The sequence below is a fragment of the Paralichthys olivaceus genome, chromosome 17, assembly GCF_024713975.1.
Source record: "Paralichthys olivaceus isolate ysfri-2021 chromosome 17, ASM2471397v2, whole genome shotgun sequence".
Taxonomy (NCBI): domain Eukaryota; kingdom Metazoa; phylum Chordata; class Actinopteri; order Pleuronectiformes; family Paralichthyidae; genus Paralichthys; species Paralichthys olivaceus.
Genome location: NC_091109.1, coordinates 18,007,260 through 18,027,837, shown reverse-complemented (window position 1 = coordinate 18,027,837; position 20,578 = coordinate 18,007,260). Strand labels below are relative to the sequence as shown.

Here is a 20,578-nt window from a genome sequence, read left to right as displayed (position 1 = left end):
GTTCCTCCTCCATCTTATTATTTACATCCACAGCCTCAGAGGAACCGGACACAGGTCACATGATGTTTGTGTGACGGTAACTGAAGAAAGAAGAGACAAGAAGACGACTAATGGAAGAAGGAGGAGGAGGAGAGAGGAGGAGGAGAGGAGGAGGAGGAGGAGGAGGAGAGAGGAGGAGGAGGAGGAGGAGGAGGAGAGGAGGAGGAGAGGACAGCAGGTCGCTGATGTTCCACATTTGAATTTTACACAAAGTCCGAGCGAGGTCTCGTCTCCCTCCTCACGTCCCACACACTCCTGCAGAACTGTCACACACGGCGGCAAAGTGACGCTCTGTCAGTGACTGTGAGCCAACGTCAAGGCTTCAAACGCCTGTCGCTCCCGTCAGCCGTGTAATGAATTCTGGGATTTTACACACACACACACACATTCAGCTCATTAGGAAATACACACATTCACACACAGCATAACAACCAGACAGCACTCTGTCAGTGTGGTGACGATACGCTGGCTTAGGTTTCTACAATCATACACTGGCACACTGGAGACACACACACACACACACACACTAAGACACACACTCACACACAAAGACACACACACACACACAAAGACACACACAAAGACACACACACAGGCAGATGACACTGCCAGTCATGCAGCAGGAGGCTGTCTGCCTTCGATGGCTTGTCACTCTGGTCGAGTTAAAACTGAGCTCTGACAGTTTCAGGCCATGGTTACAGTCTGGACACACACACACAAACACACACACACACACACACTCACACACACACACACACACACTGTCAGTACACACTTAAATATTTATTCAGTGTGAGTTTTTTTTAAATATTTTAAATGTTTCAGAAATCGTATCAGTGACACGGTGGAATATCTCCTGGTTCTCTGTTTAACACATGACCAGTGTCCTGACATGTTGTGTAGTCATGTTGTGTAGTCAGTGTGTGTAGCAGATTGTCGACTCGTTCACAACAACAGGAACATGTGGGTAACGAGGGGTGGAGCCTGTAGAGCAGCAGGAGGCGGGACATGACGTCTAAACTGTGTAAAGATCAGTGTTGTTGTTTACAGCTCGTCCACACGGCGTCGGCTCTCATCACCAAAACATCTGGAACCTCCTCGTCTTTCCACGTGGACGACTCCTCTTCTTCACCCTGAGACATTTGTGTTCTTCAGTTTCACGTCCGTCACGTGTTAGAAACCTCAGAGACACGCCCACTCTCTCACTGAGAAGGTTCCAGATGTTTTACCAGAGGCTGCAGGAGAAGATCCAGAACGTCCAGAGACTCTGACTCAGACATGTGTCCTCACACACAGAACCTGCAGAACATGTGAGGAACATGTGAGGACTTTTTATTTAGATCATTCACTCTGAACATTTCTATTTGGAGCAGATCGACTCCTCTGTCCTTCAGACGTCTCTCTGGGACAAAGTGGTAGATGACTTTAAAAACACCTTCTCACACACACACAGTCTCATTCACACATGTTCTCTTCTTCTCCTCCTCTCGCTCTCAGGTCGAGGTCCTGGGAGGTTTGTCCGTCAGTGTGTCTGCTCAGATCTGATTGGATCCTGCACACAGACGCTGCGACCTCCGTGATGAACAGACTGTGTCCAGATTCATTTTCTATCAACAGAGCGATGATAATAAAGACATCCGTCATTCACGCGGCTGATGTGAGGACGTTTGAAGGATGTTTCTGGAGGATTCGTTCATGTTTATAAAGAAAATACTTTGACCTCATGAAATCCTCTAAAGTCGTGTTCATTCATTATAATTTCAAACCTGCAGAAATCTGTCCTTTTCACAGGTGCGTTTCATTTGGTCGCCTGTCGGTGGCGTCATATCTCATTTGTGCATGTGTCAGCGTTACATCCTCTGGGACAGAGACAACAGGGACGTTTGAAAGGAGCCAGACGTGTCCGGTCTTTGAGCTTTGCTAACCTGCTGTTAGCTTTAGCTTCCTGTTGCATCATCATGTTGAGCCAATCAGAGCCAAGCGTCCTCAAACAGCCGAGAGGACCAGAGGGTCAGGTAACACACACACACACACACACACACACACACACACACACACACACACACACACACACACACACACACACACACACACACACACACACACACACACAGGGAGAAGCCATCCATCAAACTTCCTGGTGTTTCTCTCAAAGGTCAAACCACACTTGGATTATTTCTTTATCTGTTTTTGACCTGTCTCTCGCTGTCCTGACCGCCCCCTGGTGTCTGGCTGCAGTATAGATCATAAACCACACCTCCTCCATGTTGGCAGATGGGACATGGACCAAACTAAGAAGTCAAAGTAGACGTTAAAGATTCAGTGTGTAGGATTTAGTGACGCTGAAGCTGAGCAGTGTAGTGACAAATAGTAAAGTTCCTATAAACCTGAGAGTATCTGATTTGAACTTCAGCTCTGGAGGCGGACGTGTCGTCATCTTTATTTACAGTCTGTGGTTTGACCTTGTCCAGTATTGTGGACAATAGTGAAGCATCATCGTCTCCGACACTCGTTTTCAAACTATATATTAAAACAGTGTTTCCTGCTTCAGAGCTGAAAAGATTAAAGCTGGAATATTTTTCTTTGGGACTGAATTCAACCTGTCAACCTGAGCTTTGAGTTTTATGAAGCAGTTTATTATTCATCATCTGTTTTTATCTGCTTCAGCTTCTTATTCAGTCGCATCACGTTCACTCCAGTAAACACGCAGACGAGGAAACACTGACTTCTGAGCCTCGGATCCAAATGTGAACGTTTCCCTCACACGTGTTTGTGTCCTGACAGCTGAGCCGGGTCCAGCTGCAGATTTATGATGTTTTTATTTGCACAAGCCTTCGATGTCGGAGTAAAGAGGAGAATAGAAAAATAAATCCAGTGTGTGGACGGAGAGATGAAGGAAGTCTGAGGGGGATTCTCTGAGAAAACACAGACTGACCCTGAAACAGAAAAAAGAAAAGAAGGGATGAAAAAGTAGCTTCATAAACCGAGAGAAAAACACATCACATTTCTGTTTCTTATTTATTGTCAGATTTTATCTTTTGTCCCCCTGCTTTACTCCTGCTCTTCCTTCTGTCTCTCTCTGTCTGTCTCCCTCTCTCTCTGTCTCCCTCTCACTCTCTGTCTCTCTCTCTGTCTCTCTCTCTCTGTCTCCCTCTCACTCTCTGTCTCTCTCTGTCTCCCTCTCTCTGTCTCTGTCTCCCTCTCACTCTCTGTCTCTCTCTGTCTCCCTCTCTCTGTCTCCCTCTCACTCTCTGTCTCTCTCTGTCTCCCTCTCACTCTCTGTCTCTCTCTGTGGACAGTTTTCAGTCACGATGAATATGAACAGAACCCGATGCCCTCGCTGTGCGTCTGTGTTGTGAGATTTTCACTTGATCTCTGCAAATCCACTAAATACATGCGTCCACACACTCACACCATGTCTCCAGCATCTGCTTCTGTAGGTGTATGTGTGTGTGTGTGTGTGTGTGTGTGTGGGTCGGAGGGCGAGCGACTACACCCATCTGTCGCCCCCCTCCCTCTCTCCATCGTCTCTGGTTTTAAATAAACGACAGATTTTTTATCCTGGTTTGAAAATCAGTGGAAAGAAAAAGAAAGTTCATAACCAGCTTCATTTTATTTTGAAAGTTCAGATCACTGTCATTTCAAAATAAAATAAATAATGAGAGGAGGAGTGGTTGCCATGGTAATTGAAGTGGATTGTCTTTTTTTTCCTCCCTCGTTCTCTTCAGCGGGTGTTTTACAGTCGGAATTAATCTGCATATTTCAGAGCTGCACACACACACACTCTCTCTCTCTCTCTCTCTCTCTCTCACAAACACACGCATGCACACACCCACATACACACACACACTCTCTCTCTCTCAAACACACACACCCACATACACACACACACACACACACACACACTGGGTGTAATGGGTTTGTGTTAGGCAGCATATTGGAAATGCCAAACCAATGTCTCAGAAGCTAAATCAGCCTGTGTGTGTGTGTGTGTGTGTGTGTGTGTGTGTGTGTGTGTGTGTGTGTGTGTGTGTTTGTGTGTGTTTGTGTGTGTGTGTGTGTGTGTTTGTGTGTGTCTGTGTGTGTGTGTGTGTGTTCATGAACTTATATATTTGTGAGGACCATTTTGAGCACAGACCTTACAAAGGCTTGTTTGATTGTTCAGATTTGATTTTAGGGTGGAGTTATTGTTGGACTACACAGTACTCCACTCTTCTTCTTCTTCTTCTTCTTCTTCTATGGTTTAATGTGTCTCTACTTCCTGTGATTGGTCCAACAAAGTGTTTTCACTGTGAACCAACAGAACCAGGTTCAGTTTGATCCAGACCCAGAACTCCTCTTCTGGTCTGAGGAACCGTTCACACCAATACTGAGTCTTTCTCTGTCCAACATCTTCATCATCTCTTCCTCCTCCTCGTCTTCTCTCCACCTTCCTCTGCAGCTCTTTCTTCAGCACATCCTCTGCTTCCTCTCTCTTCCTCCTCTTCATCACAGAGGTGACATATAGATGTAAGTGTGTGAGTCTGGTCTGAGGCTGTTGAACGGTGCAGGTGGGCAGCGTGAAACGTTTGGTGTTCAAACCCTGAAGTTCTCTCTTCACTTCGTCTTCACAATCGATTTATTTTATCCCTGCAGATTTTTACAAATGTCTCAGTTCTCAGACTTTAAATAAAAAACCCTCAAAGGTCTAAAATGTTAAAAGACTTTATTGAGCTTCGTGTCAGAAACAAGACGCTAGGTGAGCTGAAAAGAGCACTCTGTCGTCATGGAAACAAGGTGCGTGATACACTGTCAGTTGTTTTTTTCCGCGGCTCAGACAAAGATCTCCCGGTTGCACTTTTCCCCCAGAGAGAGGTTCATGTTTCAGTCTGAGGTCAGAGCGACCCCGAACCCCCGCAGCCGACCTTTGTCTCTGGTCTGGGATTAAGACCCGGAGCTCGACGCCGCGGAACGAGCGTTTGTCCTTCAGCTGCACCTTCGGTTCACAAACAGTGAAAACTCCAATCTCAGAGGTAACAGGGTCCGACTCCATCGGTGACCTTTAACCTCTCATTGAGCTGCTTGTAATCTTCACATGAAGTTTCTCGTGTCTGTGATTAACTTAGAAAACATGTAAAAAGCCCAAAACCCTGAGACAGAAGACATTCTGTCTCTTTTCAGTCTCTGAAATCAAATTAAAGCTTTAAATCAAATTTAGCTTCTACAGATTGTTGATGAATAACTGATTTAAAAATAATGGGAGGATTTATGTTGATTTGTATTTTCCGTCACCACCTCCTCATGGTTACTCCTCATGGTTACTCCTCATGGTTACTCCTCATGGTTACTCCTCATGGTTACTCCTCGTGGTTACTCCTCATTGGGACGGCCCCTGATTCATTCGACTCCTCGTTAATGTGCTGTGGAGAAGGAGACGCTCCCTAACTTGATTTAAATTGGTTTACCGCCTCAGTAGCTCCATGTGTGTAGTTGTGGACGCTCCCTAACATGTTTGTGCTCACAAACGAACTGAGTCCCCGCCGGAGGCACGAACGCCTCGTAGACGCTCCCTAACTCTGTTATAGCGGCTGTAACCTGATAACACGACGAAGACGACGAAGACCCTGGAGCGTGTGGGTGTGAGCAGGGAAATATCATGTATGTGAAAAGTCTGGAGGAACACGTGCAGACGCCTGCAGCTGGACTGTGACATCACCAGTGGGTGTGGCACAGAATTACATTCAGTGTGTCAGGACTTCAGGGTCAAATCGAGGGTTCTGATTCGTCGATGGCTGAGACTCATTTGTGAACCTTTAGATGTGGCACTGACTCCTCCCTGAGAAACGAAGGCTCCAACGTGCGGATCCTTCTGCGGCCCAACGTATCCCAGGGTTCATTGCACTTCGGTGAAGAACCGCCTTTGAATTGCACTTATTTAAAAAACGTTCTCGTTGTTTCCAACTGCAGCTCTGTTGCTCGGCGACCGCAGTAAGGGCGGGACTAGCTGGTGACGCCAAACATGGAAATGACGTCTTGTTTCGGTTCGGAGGACCGCCTCCTTTGTGGGCTTCGTAGACTTGATCTGTCACAGAAGCATAACGGCCAACATGGCCGCCGCAGGTGAGCGACACACCTGACAGCTGTCAATGATGAACACGTCATCCTCTCCTCCTTCCTTTCTCCTTCCTTCCTCCTTCCTCTCCTCCTTCCTCCTTCCTCCACGTGTCGTCTCTCCTCCTCCACGTGTTGACAGACCTGCTTTCCTCTTCATCACGATGTGGCGTGGTAATGACGTGTTCATCTTTATAGCCCTGCAGAGATTATGCTCTAATATTCCTCCTCCTCCTCCTCCTCCTCCTCCTCTTCCTCAGCTGCTGTGATTCAAATGTTCCACAGATGTTTCCTCTCAAACTCTCCCTCCTCCTCCTCCTCCTCCTCCTCCTCCTCCTCCTCTTTTAAACTGTGAAAAACATGACACCATGCAGGAGGATATTTTTATCTCAACACTCCTCCCGTCCTCCTCGTGTCTCAGTCCAGCTGCTGCAGATGTTTCTTCCTCTTCTCCTCCTCCTCTTCTTCACTTGAGAAAATTAACTGTGGCCAAATGGACCAATCAGGGAGGAGGACGTTGACTCATGTGTTTACAGTCTGTTGGAAGTTAAAAGTAAAAACCCAACGACCAAATTAAAAACCTGTGTTGTTGATGTTACTTCCACTAGAAACCAATGGATCCTCTCTCTCATCTGCTCCTTCCATCACATTCTCTTTATATGCTCTTCATCTTTTATGCTCCTCCTCCTCTTCATGGAAATAAATCTGATGAAATCCTGCACATGTGCATCCAAACACTCCTTCCTCCTCCTCTTCATCCTCCTCCTCTTCCTCCTCCTCCTCCTGGTGTTAAAGTGCTGATGAGGCTGGTGTGTGACTACGGACGAGCTCCACAGATGTTCCTGCTGTGATTGATTGCTTCATTTATTGTCTGAGGGCTCGATGTAATAAAGTCATTAGCACAGTCCCTGGGTACTGTGTGTGTGTGTGTGTGTGTGTGTGTGTGTGTGTGTGTGTGTGTGTGTGTGTGTGTGTGTGTGTGTGTGTGTGTGTGTGTGTCTCACAGCTGATTGATGGCAGCTTTCTTCTCTCGGGGGGGCGGTCACTGACATGTCTCCGTCCTCTCTCTCGAACTGAACTCGTTGTTCGTCACGTTGAGGTTTTGTTACGTGTTTGAATTCCGACGCTCGAGTTCTTCAGCTCGAGAGCAACAGTCGATCAAACTCCAGCCGGGGATGAACCCAGAAACCGTCGGCGTCCAGGTCGGACTCAGTTTATTACCCAGAGCGGAGTTAGCTGTTAGCTTGTCTCTAAGTGCGTCTCTGGAGGGAAGTTCAATGGACAACATCCAGAAACATCCAGACGTGATCACAGCAGCAGAGAAATACTCAGAAAGACTGAAGAACAGATTAGTGGAGATATTGACTGAGAGTCGAGTTTTAATTAACGTGCAGATGAAGGTGTGAAGTGCTGGAGATAGAAAACGTCCAGATATCTTCAGTGCATTTGAATATTAGATGAGAAGCAGAGTCCCAGTTTAAAATCTTATATTCATATATATTCAAATGTTCTGTTGTCGAGTGTTAACGACCGTTTGTTTTTGTCTTTAACAGGTTCTCGACTCCACAGAGGATTTCAAGAGTCTCCATCAATGTCAACAACTTTGACATCAACTCAGCAACGAGACTGATAACAACAAGTAACAACCACAAACACACAAACCAACAACCACAAACACACAAACCAACAACCACAAACACACAAACCAACAACCACAAACTGATTCTTCATCCTGTCTGACGTCTCTTCATCATCTCGTCAGCTGTTGATCCTGAATGAAAATGTCCACGATGGACGTGTGGAAGATTAATAATGACTCAGAAACTCTAGAACTGAAAATCTGAACATCTAACAAAACCAGAAGGACCTGGTCTATAGAGACCTGGTCTATCAGGACCTGGTCTAATAGGACCTGGTCTATAGAGACCTGGTCTATCAGGACCTGGTCTATCAGGACCTGGTCTATAGAGACCTGGTCTATAGAGACCTGGTCTATCAGGACTTGGACCCAGGGACCTTAATGAGTCAGAATGTGGCTCTAATCAGCTTCATGACCTGAAACAAGATTTAGTTTTTCTTCTTCTTTGTCTTCTTCTGAAGGACCCTCAGCTGGACCCTTCAACCCACCAGGGTCCTGACCTCCAGGATGTGATCCTCACTGATCCTGGAAATAATCATAATCCCACATTTAGATTTGGCTCCTTTTTCTTGCATTTTAGCTGAAAACACTTGACGTGTGAAGAGTTTTCAGACTCACGGACCTGTTCTGAGGATATTAAACGAGGGACCTGAAGTGCATCTCAAACACAGTGTGCAGAGTTTGTGAATAGACGCGATCCTCTGGAGGCAGGAAGGTTTCACAGCTGCTGTCAGAAACTCTCAGCCAACCCACTAATCCAGTTCAGCACAGCGTCCTCCAGATGAAATGTGGGCTGTTGCCTCAAAGTAAGAACTTCTGACCCATTTACACATCAGCAAACTCACTTTTAGCCTCGTCTGCTGCGAGAAACTCCCGGACTTTTTTCACTTTGACGCTCATGACTCACAACCTCAATTCCCGTCCCCGCTGGTTCACACATATACCGTTTCTGAAATCGGTTGGTCCGTCCGAAGGGAACGCAGGCCGACATCCGCCCCATTTACACCGGGAGCTCAAATCCCAGAGAGGACGCGGAGGATGTTATTTAAAGTCGGGCCTTCACAGGAGGCCGAGCTGTCGGCCCGCTCTGAATTTCAGAAATTAAACGTTGCTGTTTTCAAAAGGTCCCAGAGAGAAACTCACATCTACATCCTGCACGTGTCACTGCGGCCGGACTCGAGGAAACGGATCCTGGTTCCACATCTGAGATCCTCTCGTGAGGAAGAACACCGTGAAAGTTAAAGAGTCGAGTTAGGATGTTACGAGTCGACGTTAAATAAATGTTTGTAAAGATGTTTCTGTCGTTTCAGCTCGTTCTCATCTCAGATGTTTGTTCAAGTTTCTCATCAGTTTGGTTTAATCAGATATTTATGATATAAAAACAGGCGGAGACGTCATGATTGACAGCTCAGACTGACTCAGGATTGGTCAACAACGTGTATGGGCGGGACCTCGATGCCACGGCTCCACCCACTACTGCACAGACTCTGACTTCACGTGGTTCGTATCCGAGTTATTTCTGCTAATTGTTTTACGACGGGAGGAGGACACGTGTCGTCCATCTTTAGTCTGAACATCAGTCCTGCAGCACGCCACCTTCAGGACAAGTCGTGTCTTCATGTCTCAGCCACAAGCTGCTGCTGCTCCAGAGGTGAGACACAAAGAGTCCACAATCATGATTTCACACACACACACACATTATTTGATTTGTTTCTGTAAGTTTCATGACATCTTGTGAATCAGGTTTATTATGATGATGATGATGATGATGATGATCAGAGTGGGAGGAGCAGCCTCATCACGTGTGAATGGAAACAACATGGACGACGCCTCTCTTTTCATGACGACTTTTAACAGAACCCGGACGGAACAAAGAAAAGCCAAAGCTTCTGGGTAATGTAGTTCTTCTGTGAAGCTGTTTTCCTCTGATTGTATTAATCCACGTTCATGTGGTGGAAATGGAAATAAAATCTGTTCTGACTCGGACCCCCGCTGGTCCCAGACCCACAGGTTGACCCCCACTGAGCGGAACCACGTGACGCTATTCATTAAAATCTGATGTGACTCAGATCACGTGATGAAATAAATCAAAAAGACGAGAAGAGTCCAGATCCCGCGGGATTTCATCTCTCAGGCTTCTTCCCATTTTAATGAGCTGCTCCTGTTTCTACAGGAGATGATTAACTCTGGATTTCTCCTGTTTCATCTCCAGGAGTTATTCTCCTTCACTAATACTAATACTGCTAACAATACTACTAACTACTAGCAACACTCATACTAATACTAAAGCTACTGCTTTATCAAACTGCTTTTACTTTTAATTCTAAAATAAAATCGAATATTTGATTTTTGCTGCATTATTTGTAATTCCTCAGTTTTATAATAATAATTTGCATATTTCGAATAAAATGCAAATGTTGAGATTTTAAAATGAGCATAACATCAAAACACATTAATGTAAATGAGTTTTCCTGTATTTATAATAATGTTCATTCACTCACAGTACTTCTGGATATATATTTATATTTATATACAGCCCGGTATTATTAGCTGTAAAAAGGCCTTTATGAAATAAGAGTGTGAGCTTCCTGCGGCCTCACGGTTTATTATAAAGATCATTTCACATTATTAATATATTAATATATAAATATTACATATTTCAAGGCTCCTTCTCAAACATTGAATTTCTTTAGATGTCATCAGGTGAGTCATTGTATTTTAAACGTCTCCAGGTTCAACGTTAGAATTATTTTTCAATCAACATTTTAAAATCGAGATGATTTTTTTCCGGAGCTCCTCAGGAACAGTCGCGTTCACGTGTCATCACATCCATATTAATGTAGGAACTCGCCGGGAGCGCGCGTCCCCTCGGGAGCCAGCGGCAAGCAAACTGCGGCTCCGGTGAAAAACGCGCATCACGCACATCACGCACATCACGCGCATCAGCTTCATCCAAACTCAACGAAAAGACGCGGACACGATTTTACTGTCGCAGGAAATTCACTGAAATAAAACACCGAGAAACCGCGAGGCCGCAAAGTCTCAGAGAAACACGCGCAAATCAAATATTCTAACAATGTCACACACACACACACACACACACACACACACACACGTGGATTACATGTAAAGAAAAGCCTGAATAATTAGAACAAGGCTGATAAATAGTGACTTTAGAAAATAAAAGCCTGGAGATGATTTATAGAATGAAATATAGGATGAGCCTTTAAATGTCTTTGACTCCTGCAGCTTCAGAACGAGCTCAGGTTCCATCAAATCAACAAGAATCATCTGGTGGAAAGTCTTCTGCATTAATATAGATTTGTTATTTCAAGACAATAAAAAACAGGAATATTAGAGATATTCAACATCAGCTGCTCTTTCTTTTATCGATCTGTAAAATATCCACATTCATGCTGCTGTTGAAAAGTTCCTCCTGCAGCATGAACACAAGACGAGGCCCGACCTCGTGGTATAAAGAGTTTTAGTACCACAACACTAAAAACTACAGCTTTCTGTGTATTTGTCTTTTTTAATGATGTTTCTCCTGCAAGATGGAAACAAGGAGAATTATGGGATGTGTTTAAAATGCAGGAATCTTACAGGACTGGTTGGTTTTGTTTCCTCCTGCAGAGTGAAGAGCATTTTGATGTGATGTTTCCTGAACTGAACAAACACCTTCTACATCTGGACCATCTCCTCCTCCTCCTCCTCCTCCTCCTCCTCCTCCTCCTCCTCCTCCTCCTCAGAATCGATATAGACTGAGTGCTGAGACGTGTGGCAGCTCAGGGACTCTTCCTCATTAATAATGAATCTACTCCAAACCCCACTCTGTGTGTGTGTGTGTGTGTGTGTGTGTGTGTGTGTGTGTGTGTGTGTGTGTGTGTGTGTGTGTAATAAGAATCCATCACCTTGAAAGCAACAAACCGAACTCATCACAGAAAACCACAGTTTTATCTCCTGATCAAAACGACAACACACACTTCTTTTCAAACATTTGTCATTTTATTTATTGAATCTTTATCATTTGAGCAATCTTTTATATTTCTTTTAAATATCTCAGTAGGTTTATAATTCGTATCAATCTCGTGTTAAAACTGTCTGGGATACTATTTATAATAGAACTCTTTTATTTTCTCAAAATCCCTTTGATACACATATTCTCTTATTTAGATGATTTTTGGAATAAGTCCTTTTTTTAAACGTCGTTACGCGACGTCCCCATAAACGAACGAAGAGACGAACAGAGAGACGAACAGAAGAACACGTGTCAGAAGGCGGTGAAACTACGCCTGAGCCTCAGCAGAGAAATGAACTCCCTCCTCCATGTTAACGACTGTATGTCCGTGGTACATGTGGTTCTGTTGGGACTCAGCTGTTTCACGTACAGACCTAAAATACATCACCTCTAGAATCGTCTAGTATGAATCACCGCAGATGGAGGGGGGGGGGTGCTCAATGGAAACAGTCGTATCGCTCTTCAGCCACGGTTTTTTATTATATATATACTTTTTATTTGTAGCTACACTGGCCATGAAGTCACTGTGTTGTATTGCTGTCAGCTTTTCAAAATAAAATCTAATTTCTTTCTTTAACCCACAGATTCCTTCATTTCTAACCCATGGATCTGCCGAGCGGGGAGCGAGACAGAGGCATGATGGGAAATCAACCCCCAACATGGATAAAGGTCGGTACGATTAAAGAGATTTCAGGAAATGAGCACAAAAACGACTTATTTCCTACATGAGACATTAAAGTTGAACAGTTTTATGTTTTTCAGTTTGAAATCAGCATCAAAAAGTTAAACCAAACTCTCTCAACTGAAAAGCTCATTTTACGACATGCTAACTTCAGCTAACCTGAGTCTTCAACCGTTTCTCTAACCTGACATCTTAAACAAATGTTTTAACTCAAAACGGTTTCTCTGTAAAACTCAACTATTAGTTAACAGGATTCTACTTTAGCTTCCAAACTGAGCTATTAACTGTTAACACACACGATCTGTGTGATTGAACCACTTTTCTTCTTTTGGCCACTAAACCAAAGTGTTTACAAACCCAACCCGAGCTTTTAGCTAACACAGTACAATCTTATTTAACTGTTAAACTCAACATATGTTTCATCTGCTAACGCAAACTGTCAGCTAGCCTTTAAAACCAAGGTTTCAGCTTCCTTTTAGCTGAAGCTAATCTTTTTAGTCGGACCATATTATTTGGGGAAGTGGAGGATAAATACTTTTAAACCTTCAGTGAAAAACTAAATAAACGTCATCACGAGCGACGATCAACATTTCAGTTTGTGCTCATCTCCTGAAACGTTTGAGCGGAAGCGACTTGATGCAGACGATCAGTGTGAACTGATGATGAACTCTACGTCCTCACAGCTCGGAGCTCGCTGAGGGAAACGATGCTACGGTCACAGCAGGAAGTGGCCGAGCGACGTTTCTCCAGCTGGGTTTGGTTGTAGCCGTCTCAACAACCAAAATTAAAACACTATGCATTTAAAAGCATGCCCCCTGCAGGCTCACAATGAACTGCAAGCCGTGCTGCACAGATCCACGGTCAGTTACCGCTCAGCTGCTTTCGTCAGTGCCACAGATTTACCTGTGCAGCTGGAAACGGACCACCGACTGTGACGACAAACAAATTCAAGTTGCTGCTAAATGTCGCCATGATGAACAAAAGCTTGTGTGACCGTGGCCGGAGCACGACGAACGGAGAATACAAATGTCACATCGGCATCGAGCCTTCAGTCCGTCCAACCCACCAGCTCAACGGAGCCGGTGCAGTAAAAAAGGAGAAACTGTCCACGATGGAGATGAGGTGACGGCTCTGAAATGGACTGGAGGCCTTGGCTTGTCTTATTGATTTGATGGCGTTAAGCTTGGCCTGGCGTGCACGTGAAGATGTGCCTCGGGCAGGGAACCTAATATACAGCCTGATACTGTGTCAGCACCCCGCAGTCACATGGTGGCGTCGAGGCCGAGCCCACTAAACATCAATAATTCATGGTTGACTCTAACACTGTGTAATTCCACGATTGTAAGTGGCCAAGAATCCATCAAATTTTCATCATTGTCATCAGTTCAGCTCAACGGCTCGTTGAATATTTCATGTCGTCGACCGGGTCAGCGTGTGATTGGATGAGCGCTCCAGGAGGACGACCTGCCGACGTCCCCGGAAGGCAAACCAGGCCGCCGTGGAGTGATGCAATAATTAAAATCCGTATCGGGCGTAGTTTTCTGGTGATGAATTCAAACTCAGTCCTGGAAGTCGTATTTTTAGTATCAAAGAGTAGCTATCACTCTTTTTCTATTTTCTTTTTTTATTTGGGTTTTTTCCGTTTTTTCTTCTTTTCCCTTGTGTTTTTATTTTTTCCTCGTTTCTGTTAAAACGCCAGCCAAGTCAGTATGGTGGGCAGTGTGGTTAGAACCCAGGCGAGGCCCCTGGCGTCGGCAGATCTGGGGGCTCCGTTGCCGCCGCCACAGAGTTCAAACAAACTCCCACGGAAATCCAGATTGCGGGACTCCTTTTTCAGTTTCTCCCAGAGGTCCGTCGCTCCCTCCTGGCAGTCGGCCAGCGCCGTTGTGGCACAGGAGTGGAAGTTATCCCAGTAACTGGCAGGAGAAAACACAGCAGGCGTTAGCACCACGAGCTCATGACGGCAGTGGGAGGCTGGTTTTAAACTGGATGCAGCAGCTATGAGGAGGCAGAGCCAACAGTGGAAGACATCCCAGAAAACATAGCGAGGGAAAAGCTTATGAAGACACAGACGGTGAAGAAACCATCAACTAAAGCAAAGCTCCAAACATGACTGCACATATATCAAACCAGATATTAGACCCACCCAGAGGCTTTGAGCCAGAACTGAGCGAGGACAAGAGTTTGACTGAGTCTGCGTCTTCTAACAAATGAAACCTTCAGTCAGAGCAGGGAGACAATGGACGTCCCCAACGTCTTCATTTAAATATGAATAAAACTTTGTTAGAGACAAAGAGAAGAAGTAAAATAAAAGTCTGGACTTTAGTTTGAACTTGTGATTTAAAGCGTCCGCTCCACCTCGGGTGGTTAAAATATCACGACTGACAATCAATCGGATTCATCGGTTTAACATCTGGAACCAAACTGTTGAGCTCTATTGTTTCCTCCTTCCATCCTGTAGATCTTCACCCTCGTCTTTTCCTTCCTGTTTTATTCTTCTTTTCCACCACACATCCCTTCTTCATCTAAACTCTTCATTTCCTCCTCTCACCCTCGTTTCCTTTCTTCCTCTCCTCCTCATCTTCCCTCCCCTCAGTTCTTTTGAGAGTTTAATGTTTTATTCATTGTCCTCTATTTACTCCTCTTCTCATCTCTCACTTCCTCTTTGCCCTCATTTCTCTTCGCCTCATTTGTTTTCTTAATATTTTTCTATTTTTACATATTTTATTTCTTCTCTTTGTTCTTTGTCTTTTTTTGGCCTCTTCTCTTCCTCTGCATCTTTTCATCTGTCCATCTTTTTCTCCCCTTTCTCTGCCCAGTTAATGTCAGAATGACACCAGGCTGCTCAGTGACGCATGCTGCGACTCACACACACACACACACATACACACACACACACACACACACACACACACACACACACACACACACACACACACACACACACACAGACACACACACACACACACACACACACACACACACACACACAGACACACACACACACCGTATCTAATCCAATCTTCCAATCTGCTCTTATTGATGTTGACCTCTTGAACCAACTCGTGTCGATGCTTCATCTCTGAGCAATTAGTGTGTGTGTGTGTGTGTGTGTGTGTGTGTGTGGAGGCGTATTAACGCGCCCCTCCTGCCACGCCTCAACACCACTGTGATGGAGCCGTCACTGAATTAAAAAATCATGTGTGTGTGTGTGTGAGCAGGGTGGGGGCTTCCTGCTCCAGTGTGCCATCTGGTGCCCACCCGGCTCGTATGGTGGGATAAATGTGGGGGTGGATGAGAGTGTGTGTGTGTGTGTGTGTGTGTGTGTGTGTGTGTGTGTGCTTGTGTTGGGGGGGGGGGGGTGTCAGCTGTCTAAGACCCCCCTCCTGCCCCTCCCACCACCTTCTCCCTCAGGGTCTTTGCTTAAATTACTCATTTTATTTTCTGTGTTAGGAGTCGAGAGATTCACTGTCACGTGCACGCCCTCAGAGTGTGTGTGTGTGTGTGTGTGTGTGTGTGAGAGAGAGAGGACAAGTTCAGAGGTACCTGGTCACATTGAAGTCATCGGATCTTTATGTCCCTGAATTAGATTATTTTTATTTGGAAAGTAAATGTGTTTTTTAAAATAAGAATGTAATTAAACTATTTCCTGTATTTGTTGTTGCGGATCTTCTTAAAGCTTTTGTACTGTTTCTGTCACACACTTTTATTTTACAGTGATTCAATCACATAAGTCTAAAATACAGAGGTGGACAGACTAAAAGGATCCCAGTGATTAACCTGTGGTCATGTGAGAGGCCACAGTGTTTGGGTGCAAAAGACTGATGGAGATATTTTGTGTTTTCAGGCCTCTGCTGCTGCTCCGCCTCGTCCTGACGTTAGAAAGCTTGTGTGACAGCACATGAGGACTTTCAGTGAACGTACGTGCAGATCTTGTGCAGGTTCTCCCTGTCGTCCAGGTCCTGGGGATAGTTGGCCATGTTCTCCCCCAGCTGAAGCAGACAGTCCGAGAATCCTTTAAACACCGAGTCACATTGACCAGCGCTGACCAGCACCGTCTGCAACACCGAGACTGCAGGAGGAGGAGGGAGGTAAGGGGGGAGGGGGGAGAGAGGGGAGACTTTTAGTTTCACCTTCGTCTGGACATATTTGATATTCTAGTGATTTCTGAGCTGATTCTCTCAGAAAGTATCAGCTGTTGAACATGTTTCACTTCTTACAGTCACATCCTGCATCATCTTTATAAGAGCACAACTATTTTAACATTCAAACCAAAATGACTTCAGTCATGACTTTCCTCCAGCTGTAAATCTGTTTCCTGATTTAATTCTGCTGGATCATTGTCACTAAGAGGAAGTTTACGTCCACACTCAAAGAAAAGCTTTCGTTTCTAATGTGTTTTCATATCGAACAAATGTAAAGACAATGATTCTGAGGAGGAGAATAATCTGCACGCAGACTCTTTTTGAAAACTTAAATCTGAGATCAAGTTTCTAGAACAGATACAAAGATAAATATGTACAGTATATATATGTATATGTAGAGAGAGAGGGAGTCTCTGCACCTTTAAGAGCTGTCGTCACGTGGTTATTTAAACTTTATGGATTTGACACGAGGCTGCAGCTCAGTGTTCATCTGATTCATTTACTCTAAACATTCAGGTGAAACTTCACCGTCTCTCCTGACTGTTTGAAAAGAGCAGGAACAAAAACTGAAACACACGATTCCACAAAACTTCAGGTACTGACCACTGTGTGTGTGTGTGTGTGTGTGTGTGTGTGTGTGTGTGTGTGTGTGTGTGTGTGTGTGTGTGTGTGTGTGTGTGTGTGTGTGTGTGTGTGTGTGTGTGTGTGTGGAGAATGTAATTGTCTGACACGCCTCCATCCCCCTCAGACAGTGACACGTGCACAAACACGACACATTTTTACATGACCTTTGTTAACTGTGTGTGTGTGTGTGTGTGTGTGTGTGTGTGTGTGTGTGGTTCGTTAAGCAGGGGATGGGGCTGATTGATTGGTTTAGATAATAACACGCCTGCTGTCCGGTTCCACTCGATCAAACTGTGGACTAACACAGCATGACGTGTAGGACGAGACACGGCTGTTACAGGGGGACTGGTGTGTGTGTGTGTGTGTGTGTGTGTGTGTGTGTGTGTGTGTGTGTGTGTGTGTGAGACGTTTAACAACTGGTGAATTCTGAAACATGACTGTAAATGTCGTCATCATGAATTGTTCTCTGCTGCTGCTTCGTCTCTGAACGATGTCCACAGATTATCTTTCATATATATAATAATAATAAAATAATAAAGATCTTATTTATTTTACATGTTTGTCAAAGATGTAAAGACTGAAGGAGCCGTGACATCACAGGAAGTCAGGTGACCTCTCTGAGGGAGGAGGTCGACGACATGACGGACTGAGATCCAGGGTGAGTTTAATGTTTCCTGTTTGTTGAACATGATGTTTCATGAATCACAACGAGCCTCAGAACAGATCAATACATACTTCATCACACAGTAATACTTGTTCTGTAGTATTCTGATGATGGAGGATGAAGGAAAAATAATTCTTGTCCCAGTTCAGTCTGTAGAGTGACGCTTGATGTTCCACTCTGAGCTCAGGCTAATATATTATTATATAACATGATATAATATAACAAGATATAATATAATATAATATAATATAATATAATATAATATAATATAATATAATATAATGTGATATTATATTATATTATATAATATAATATAATATAACATGATATAATATAATATAATATAATATCACATTATAATATATAATATAATATAATATGATATAATATAATATGATATAATATAATTTGATATAATATAATATGATATAATATAATTTGATATAATATAATATGATATAATATAATATGACATGATATAATTAAATATAATGTAACATGATATAATATAATATAACATGATATAATTAAATATAATATAACATGATATAATATAATATAATATAACGTGATATAATATAATATAATATAACATGATATAATATAATATAACATGATATAATATAATATAATATAACATGATATAATATAATATAACATGATATAATTAAATATAATATAACATGATATAATATAATATATAGCAGCTGGTTTGAGTTGAACAATACATCATATTTAAATCTTCTACTCTTTAATAATTTAAAAGAGCTCATGTGAATAATCCACAAGGTCACTTAACATCTGCAGCATGAATTCATTCTTTTTATAATAATAAATGTGAATCATCATCATCATCATAAATATTTAGTTCAGATTTGACCTCATAATATTCTTTAACTTGTAATATGAGAAGAAGCTTTTTATTTTTTATGATCTATTGAAACTGGAACTCAGGATGTGTTTGATGACTCTATTTATTCCAGAATATATTTTTCATCTTTTTACTTTTCAGTTTAGAAACACACTGACTCCACTGGGTTAAATGTTTAAATACTGTTTAAATAATCTTCGTATTAAAACAGTTTTATTATGTTTAGAATTTATTATTATATCGAAATATGAATGTTAATCTGTCAGAGTGTGAATGAGTCCCTCTGTTAGTCGGAGACATTACATCATCACCTCGCTTCTTCTTCTCTGCACCAATTACATCATTATTACTGGTTTTCTCCATCGAACGGACCAATCAGCTTCCACCACGGTCACCGATGAATGAATGAACCCGCCCCCCCACACACCCTCCGTGTTTTCTTCTGATGATGATTGAAAATGTTCCTCCACATCTTCAGGACTTTGACTCTGAACACAACATCTTTTCTCATTTACTGAACTTTTAGACATTTTCAGTCTCATTTTCTTTTTCTCTTAAAAAACTAAATTCCACCTTTAACTGTTTCTTGTCTTCAGTGCATCGATCAGTTCTGTGTTCGGACCGCAGCTCGTTTTATTCTTTTTCATTCTTCACTCTTTTATTTTTCATCTGAAACCAGGACTTCGTCACACGCACGTGAGCGGGTGCGCGCAGAGCGTTAGTTCACGCCTCTCGTCCCATCGGGCACGCTCGCACTCATTCACCCCCTCCACGCACACGCACACGCACACTGCAGTGTGCCAGCAGCAGCGTGGACTCTCCTGCACAGACACACCCACCTCAGACACACGAGGCCATTTTTCGCGCGTAAAACCACAAACACCCACAACAAAAAACAAGAGGAACAAACGAACACGTTAATTAACGACAACAATCAGCTCGAGTTCCACCAATCAGACACAGGCAGGAGGGTCACGTGTTGATGAAGACGCGTATTTTAAGGGAGGCGTGAAATCTGCTGCAGGAGCGCGCCAAACCGAGTCCCAGCAGCCAATCACAGGGCAGCATGGTAAACACAACCAAACCGGAAAAAGTAATAATAATGATAAATATGATGATAATAATAATAATAATAATAATAATTATTATTATTATTATTATTATTATTAAAATGATGATAATAATAAAGATAATCACGATCCATTAAAACATGTGGGTTCAAATGTATTTTAGTGTCATAATTAATGTGTTTGAATTTAAAACATAGAAACAGGAAACAAATCCTTTTCATTTCTCTCTCTCTGTCTTTCTGTCCCTCTGTCTCTCTGTCAGTCGTTCTGTCTCTATCTGTCTCTCTGTCTCTCTCTCTGTTCTCTCTATCTGTCTCTCTGTCTCTCTCTCTCTAACAATAGCACTGAGGAGGATTCTGCGTCTTGAATAATTCAGCATCTCTCTAATAACACGCACGCGCGCGCACAGCCTCGTTATGCAATGCAACAGCAGAGAAGCATCACCTCATGTGTTTTGTTGGTTCCAGATATTAGACGGACCCGGGGGGAGCAGACTATCTCCTGCTGCTGCTGCAGTGAAACACGGGGCTGATTTATCTCGAGAAATAAAATGAAACGTGCGAGGTTTAAATCGTGCACGATGCGGGTGCACAGAGGCTTTTACGCGCATGCACATCGAATATAAAAAGGTTTTTTCTGAAAATTTCGTTTCGTCTGTTTCTAAAGATCCGAGACAAGAAATGATAAAATACAATTATACAAAATAAAGTCAAATCAAACCAGCTGCGGATGTTCA

The 20,578-nt window shown here is 43.3% G+C and overlaps 1 protein-coding gene and 2 long non-coding RNA genes across 8 annotated transcripts in view; 2 read left to right on the top strand and 1 right to left on the bottom strand.

The window, feature by feature from the left end:
• The first annotated feature begins 162 nt into the window (after nucleotides 1-162).
• On the top strand, nucleotides 163-12,363 carry LOC138405240 (uncharacterized). Of its 5 annotated transcripts, XR_011238920.1 has the most exons (9): nucleotides 163-1,360; nucleotides 1,537-1,696; nucleotides 1,831-2,054; nucleotides 5,986-6,138; nucleotides 7,683-7,768; nucleotides 8,230-9,050; nucleotides 9,154-9,419; nucleotides 9,512-9,661; nucleotides 11,402-12,363. It is a non-coding gene; the product is annotated as an uncharacterized lncRNA (long non-coding RNA). The 5 variants fall into 5 exon arrangements; XR_011238923.1 differs by having other exon boundaries at nucleotides 163-1,349; nucleotides 8,230-9,419; XR_011238922.1 differs by lacking the exon at nucleotides 8,230-9,050.
• Nucleotides 11,752-20,578, bottom strand: part of nrn1a (neuritin 1a) — a 9,789-nt gene continuing 962 nt past the window's right edge. Inside the window, exons 2-3 of the mRNA XM_020105987.2 lie at nucleotides 16,393-16,540; nucleotides 11,752-14,384 (exon numbers count right to left, since the gene is read on the bottom strand). Of these exons, the coding sequence (XP_019961546.1) occupies nucleotides 14,156-14,384; nucleotides 16,393-16,540 (377 nt within the window). The 3' untranslated portion in view covers nucleotides 11,752-14,155. The remainder of the gene's footprint in view (nucleotides 14,385-16,392; nucleotides 16,541-20,578) is intronic.
• LOC138405239 (uncharacterized) overlaps nucleotides 16,421-20,578 on the top strand; it is a 9,449-nt gene continuing 5,291 nt past the window's right edge. For both annotated transcript variants that reach the window (XR_011238917.1, XR_011238918.1), the window contains exons 1-3: nucleotides 16,421-16,559; nucleotides 17,130-17,208; nucleotides 17,806-17,895. This is a non-coding gene — a long non-coding RNA (uncharacterized lncRNA). The remainder of the gene's footprint in view (nucleotides 16,560-17,129; nucleotides 17,209-17,805; nucleotides 17,896-20,578) is intronic.